General features: G+C 41.8%; 2 protein-coding genes across 2 annotated transcripts; both read right to left on the bottom strand.

Annotated features, from left to right (window-relative positions):
* Positions 1–1,086: 1,086 nt before the first annotated feature.
* LOC137870822 (leukotriene B4 receptor 1-like) lies at positions 1,087–2,876 on the bottom strand. The gene has a single exon (XM_068708271.1). The coding sequence runs from the start codon at positions 2,850–2,852 to the stop codon at positions 1,935–1,937; it is 918 nt and encodes a 305-aa protein (XP_068564372.1). The 5' UTR covers positions 2,853–2,876; the 3' UTR covers positions 1,087–1,934.
* Positions 2,877–4,242: 1,366 nt separating this feature from the next.
* LOC137870821 (leukotriene B4 receptor 1-like) lies at positions 4,243–5,733 on the bottom strand. Its single transcript, XM_068708270.1, has one exon. The coding sequence runs from the start codon at positions 5,721–5,723 to the stop codon at positions 4,806–4,808; it is 918 nt and encodes a 305-aa protein (XP_068564371.1). The 5' UTR covers positions 5,724–5,733; the 3' UTR covers positions 4,243–4,805.
* Between the last annotated feature and the right edge of the window lie 1,007 nt (positions 5,734–6,740).

The following is a 6,740-nucleotide window of genomic DNA, read 5'->3' as shown; positions in this document are numbered from 1 at the left end:
GAACTGAGCGAGTGATGAAGGAAACTGTGGCAGTCTGTCAGAGAAACAAGATGCTCTCCTTTGATGTGTTCAAAGAGGAATGACTTATAAATACACTTGATGCTAGAGAACTAAAACGTTTCCCGGATATCACAAGTTCCATCATGGCTGTGTGGTTTTGCACATGGTGTCATTATCTGATGCATTTTTACATATTCTGTTTCCTGCAAAGAGAGCTTTCAGAGTATTTCCAAGTAAAAGCATTTCCCAGACAATAATCTCAAATAGTAATGAATTTTAAAAAACATTTATGTTCTGCCTACAAGCTACATATTCATCTTTGGAAATATTGTTTATCTTGATATATGCGATTGAAAAATATTCAAATAAAACCTTGCATGTTTTGACAAAGTAATCTCCCCACAAAGTCCATTAAGTAGCTGTTTAGTATCTGTACTAGAGCCTTCAGTCACATCATATGATCCGTAAAGGAATTGTAGATATTCAAATTTCTTTATTTTGGGGGGGGGGGGGGGGGCACTTAAAGGATTTCGTGTCTATTTTGGCTTAAAAATTTGAGATTCAGAGTTTACTTTTGACCTTGGAAAAAGCAGCTGACAGAAGACTTCATTTGACATTTGAGAAGCTCTAAAAGTCTTCAGAAAATACCAAGTAACAACGGGGCAAACTCCATCTACTGATGAACATCATGTGATACGATGGAAAGCTCTAAGAATGCTGTTCTCAAGGCCAACGATGAACTTTGAACCTCAACTTGTGTCGTTTGTTTGCAATAGAAACCTTCAGGTGATTTACTGTAATTAATCCTGCTATCCACAAACATCATCTGTCAGTATGAAAACAGAAACACAGTAATTGAGCCTTTGATTGACGTGTGTGTGCATGTATCATTTACAAGTTGATCTTTTGACTCTTTGCCGGATTCATTCAAATCAGTATTTTCACATATCTAGCTCAGGAGCAATCAGCACACAAGTCATTTTTTTTCTCAAGAATATTGTTATTTAATTTCTGAACAAGTCAGCAAAATATTCACTCAAGACATTTGCAGAGTGCACAACAGATATGTCAAATTAACAGAGCAAATCTACGATATAGGAGCGTATCGCACAATCAAGCCCAACTCGTCCCTCACCTCCTCTAGCTTCATCCTCAAACTGGAATTACATAGAATAGAAAGGTACTTCGTCCCAGGAGTGACACAGGAAAAAGGTTAGAAGTCGGGATTCATATTTAGAAAAGAGAGAAAGAAAAACTCAGTAAACAAATCAATTTAAAAAAAGGGAGGTTTGTGTGTGTGTGGGGGGGGGGGTTCAGACATTGCTAACGCATACAGATTGTATCACTCATAATCTACAGAAAGACAAAATAATTTAAAAAAGTGAAAAAAAGTTTTTATTTTGTTTAATGGATCTGAAAGTATTTCAGGAAAGGTCCCCACACCTTTTGTAATTCATCATTTGAGTTACAAACTGAGTAGTGAATTTTTTTCGAGCTTTAGACCGGACATAATGTCCCTCAGTCATTGAGCGTGGGTGGGTGGTGTATGGAGCTTGGCCAAAAGAGAGACATAGGACAGTGCGGCGTTTGATTGGAATGTATCAGTTTAAGTTAGTGAGAGGTTTGAATCCTGCTACCAGGCTGTTTTGATTTTGATAAGATGGGCATGTGTTAAACCTCCCAGCTTGTCATAGAAAGCGGATGCACACAGTTGATTTTCATCATTAAACCACAAATGATCTGCATCTCTCTGTGACATATGTTAGAACCACACCCCTCAAACTGACTAATAACACTTTTATTTCAGCTCTACATGAACAAAAATAATTTCTCTATTTTCATTATTGTCATCAAGTTTCCGCACTCTTCACTGGAATTTTGTGGTTTTTCATCCATCATACTATACATAGAGTTGCGACATGCGAGCCTCTGCATTAACAACAGTATCCATGTTCTCTTTTTTGGCACACAGTGCACATGTTTCTAGAAGCAAATGCATAAAGGAGTGGATTCATGAAGCTATTTACAAATACCAATGCTCCAACAATGTTTAAGATGTCTGTGCAAGACTTCAACAGGGTGTCATTGTTAAGTGAACTAGCTGCCACACTAACCATATTTGTGATATGATATGGCATCCATAGGACTAAAAAGGTCACGATGATACTTGTGACCAGCCGGGTCGTCTGTGGGTTGTTGAAGAAAGCTGCTTGATTCACTTTTCTGTGGAGGCTGATGTATGAAAATACCAGGACAGTTATTGAAACACATCCCGGCAGAGTCTCTGACAGCAGCACGGCCACCCGCTGGGCCGGAGAAGAGAAGTGAGAATCACAGGTTATCAGGTGCTGGTCCGAGATCGGCTGTTTAACCACTAAAGACGGGATGGACAGGATCATCGCAATCAGCCAGAGCAGACCCAGCATCCTCTTCTTTCCTGCCTGATCGAAGCATTTCTGCAGTTGCACCACCTGTAGGTAGCGCTGGACACTCAGCACCGTCACAGTCATCAGGCTTCCATAAATGCAGCAATAAACAAGATACGAGAGGAGCTTACAGGTCACCAGGCCGAGGGTCCAGCTGTACAGTAAAGTGTAAATCCACAGGGGCAGGGTGAGCAGGCAGAGCAGATCTGATACGGCCAAATTCAGCATCAAAGTCTGGCTCAGACTGGACAGGTGCTGCCAGTTTGGTCTGAGGATGATCACAGCGATGTTTCCAGGAACTCCCAGCAGGAAGCAGAGGGACAGCACCAATGCAGGGATCAGACCGGTGGAAACCCAGGAGACAAGAGGTGGATGTCCAGGAGAGGACATATTAGACGTGACAACAGAGGAGTTGAGTTTGTCCATGCTGCAAACTTGCTGGCAGAAAATCCAAAGACTGTAAAATAAGTGAGTGATGAAGGAAACTGTGGCAGTCTGTCACAGGAACAAGATGCTCTCCTTTGATGTGTTCAAAGAGGAATGACTTATAAATATACTTGATGCTAGTGAACTAAAACGTTTCCCGGATATCACAAGTTCCATCATGGCTGTGTGGTTTTGCACATGGTGTCATTATCTGATGCATTTCAACATATTCTGTTTCCTGCAAAGAGAGCTTTCAGAGTATTTCCAAGTAAAAGCATTTCTGACACAATAATCTTAAATAGTAATGAATTTTAAAAAACATTTATGTTCTGCCTACAAGCTACATATTCATCTTTGGAAATATTGTTTATCTTGATATATGCGATTGAAAAATATTCAAATAAAACCTTGCATGTTTTGACAAAGTAATCTCCCCACAAAGTCCATTAAGTAGCTGTTTAGTATCTGTACTAGAGCCTTCAGTCACATCATATGATCCGTAAAGGAATTGTAAATATTCAAATTCCTTTACATGGGGGAGGGGGGGCACTTAAAGGATTTCGTGTCTATTTTGGCTTAAAAATTTGAGATTCAGAGTTTACTTTTGACCTTGGAAAAAGCAGCTGACAGAAGACTTCGTTTGACATTTGAGAAGCTCTAAAAGTCTTCAGAAAATACCAAGTAACAACGGGGCAAACTCCATCTACTGATGAACATCATGTGATACGATGGAAAGCTCTAAGAATGCTGTTCTCAAGGCCAACGATGAACTTTGAACCTCAATTTGTGTCGTTTGTTTGCAATAGAAACCTTCAGGTGATTTACTGTAATTAATCCTGCTATCCACAAACATCATCTGTCAGTATGAAAACAGAAACACAGTAATTGAGCCTTTGATTGACGTGTGTGTGCATGTATCATTTACAAGTTGATCTTTTGACTCTTTGCCGGATTCATTCAAATCAGTATTTTCACATATCTAGCTCAGGAGCAATCAGCACACAAGTCATTTTTTTCCTCAAGAATATCTTCATCTAATTTTGAAAGAGTCAACAAAATATTCACTCAAGACATTTGCAGAGTGCACAACAGATATGTCAAATTAACAGAGCAAATCTACGATATAGGAGCGTATCGCACAATCAAGCCCAACTCGTCCCTCACCTCCTCTAGCTTCATCCTCAAACTGGAATTACATAGAATAGAAAGGTACTTCATCCCAGGAGTGACACAGGAAAAAGGTTAGAAGTCGGGATTCATATTTAGAAAAGAGAGAAAGAAAAACTCAGTAAACAAATCAATTTAAAAAAGGGAGGTGGGGGGGGGGGGGGTTCAGACATTGCTAACACATAAAGATTGTATCACTCATAATCTACAGAAAGACAAAATATTTTTAAAAAGTGAAAAAAAGTTTTTATTTTGTTTAATGGATCTGAAAGTATTTCAGGAAAGGTCCCCACACCTTTTGGAATTCATCATTTGAGTTACAAACTGAGTAGTGAATCTTTTTTGAGCTTTAGACCGGACATAATGTCCCTCAGTCATTGAGCGTGGGTGGGTGGTGTATGGAGCTTGGCCAAAAGAGAGACATAGGACAGTGCGGCGTTCGATTGTAATGTATCAGTTTAAGTTAGTGAGAGGTTTGAATCCTGCTACCAGGCTGTTTTGATTTTGATAAGATGGATATGTGTTAAACCTCCCAGCTTGTCATAGAAAGCGGATGCACACAGTTGATTTTCATCATTAAACCACAAATTATCTGCATCTCTCTGTGACATATGTTAGAACCACACCCCTCAAACTGACTAATAACACTTTTATTTCAGCTCTACATGAACAAAAATAATTTCTCTATTTTCATTATTGTCATCAAGTTTCCGCACTCTTCACTGGAATTTTGTGGTTTTTCATCCATCATACTATACATAGACTTGCGACATGCGAGCGTCCGCATTAACAACAGTATCTATGTTCCCTTTTTTGGCACACAGTGCACATGTTTCTAGAAGCAAATGCATAAAGGAGTGGATTTATGAAGCTATTTACAAATACCAATGCTCCAACAATGCTCCAGCTGTCCACGCAAGACTTCAACAGGGTGTCATTGTTAAGTGAAATAGCTGCCACACCAACCATATTTGTGATATGATATGGCATCCATAGGACAAAAAAGGTCACGATGATACTTGTGACCAGCCGGGTCGTCTGTGGGTTGTTGAAGAAAGCTGCCTGGTTCACTTTTCTGTGGAGGCTGATGTATGAAAATACCAGGACAGTTATTGAAACACATCCCGGCAGAGTCTCTGACAGCAGCACGGCCACCCGCTGGGCCGGAGAAGAGAAGTGAGAATCACAGGTTATCAGGTGCTGGTCCGAGATCAGCTGTCGAACCACTAAAGACGGGATGGACAGGATCATCGCAATCAGCCAGAGCAGACCCAGCATCCTCTTCTTTCCTACCTGATCGAAGCATTTCTGCAGTTGCACCACCTGTAGGTAGCGCTGCACGCTCAGCACCGTCACAGTCAGCAGGCTGCCATAAAGGCAGCAGTAAACGAGATACGCCAGGAGCTTACAGGCCACCAGGCCGAGGGTCCAGCTGTACAGTAAAGTGTAAATCCACAGGGGCAGGGTGAGCAGGCAGAGCAGATCTGATACGGCCAAATTCAGCATCAAAGTCTGGCTCAGACTGGACAGGTGCTGCCAGTTTGGTCTGAGGATGATCACAGCGATGTTTCCAGGAACTCCCAGCAGGAAGCAGAGGGACAGCACCAACGCAGGGATCAGACCGGTGGAAACCCAGGAGACAAGAGGTGGATGTCCAGGAGAGGACATATTAGACGTGACAACAGAGGAGTTGAGTTCGTCCATGCTGCAAACTTGCTGGCAGAAAAGCTGAATACTGTGAACTGAGCGAGTGATGTTGGAAACTGCGCAGTCATTTAGAGGAACTACATGTTCTCCTTTGATATGTCCAAAGAGGAAGGAGTTACAAATATACTGATTGATGGTAATGTATCACAACTTACCCGGGCCAGTCTGTGACCTCACCAGTGTGAACATTATGGTGTCCCCGGTTCGAAACTTGTGACACTGGATGACCTGCTGTCCTTCATTGCTGACATCGCTGGGACAACCAACTCCTGCAGATTCAATCTCCACAACATTCTCTGCAACATTGCAGCTCATCCAGAATGCAGCAACCCGGCTGGTCTTCAGCCTACCCAAGTTCTCCTCTGCACTCTACCAGTGGCTTTCTTGGCCCAGATACCGCTCAACAAAACCCTGGACTGTTTGGTTTCCTGTCTCCACGATGGTGGAACAAGCTCACCATTGACATCAGGACAGTGGAAACTCTACACACCTTCTTTCCCTTTGTCTTTCGATCTGTTATTGTTTCTAAATGTAGCACTTGAAGCCGATCAGCTCATTTGAGGAAACTGATGTACTTTCTCAATTCTTGCAATTTGTGGGTGTCATCCACAGAGTGGAATGCACTTATTATCTAGGCCAGGAGAATCATGCCATTGGTTGTGTGCGTGTGTGTGTGTGTGCGTGTGTGTGTGGGCATCCGTGAGTCTGTCCACGGCTAATCTTGCATTGTGCTGCAGCAAACTTCTTAATATTTTGGTTGCCTTTACGGCAGCATGCTGAAGTACCTCTCGTGTTTGTGGTTACTCACACTTTCTCAAAATACTTTTGACTTGACCTGTTTTATTCTGCCAAAGACTTCCTGCTGACACCTCACTCATTACTCTTAACCCTCCCTGCTAGTGATAACACGGCTGAGTGCATCTCCGTGTTTGTGGGTCTGGACTCACTTCAAATATCACCTGACATAAATCTAAACTTATATTTTGGACCGCAAAAACACCGGATAAACACACT

Source organism: Cebidichthys violaceus, unplaced genomic scaffold (assembly GCF_023349555.1).
Source record: "Cebidichthys violaceus isolate CVI_PGR_0920_01 unplaced genomic scaffold, fCebVio1.0.p SCAF_14, whole genome shotgun sequence".
Taxonomy (NCBI): domain Eukaryota; kingdom Metazoa; phylum Chordata; class Actinopteri; order Perciformes; family Stichaeidae; genus Cebidichthys; species Cebidichthys violaceus.
This window is presented reverse-complemented; position numbering and strand designations above follow the sequence as displayed.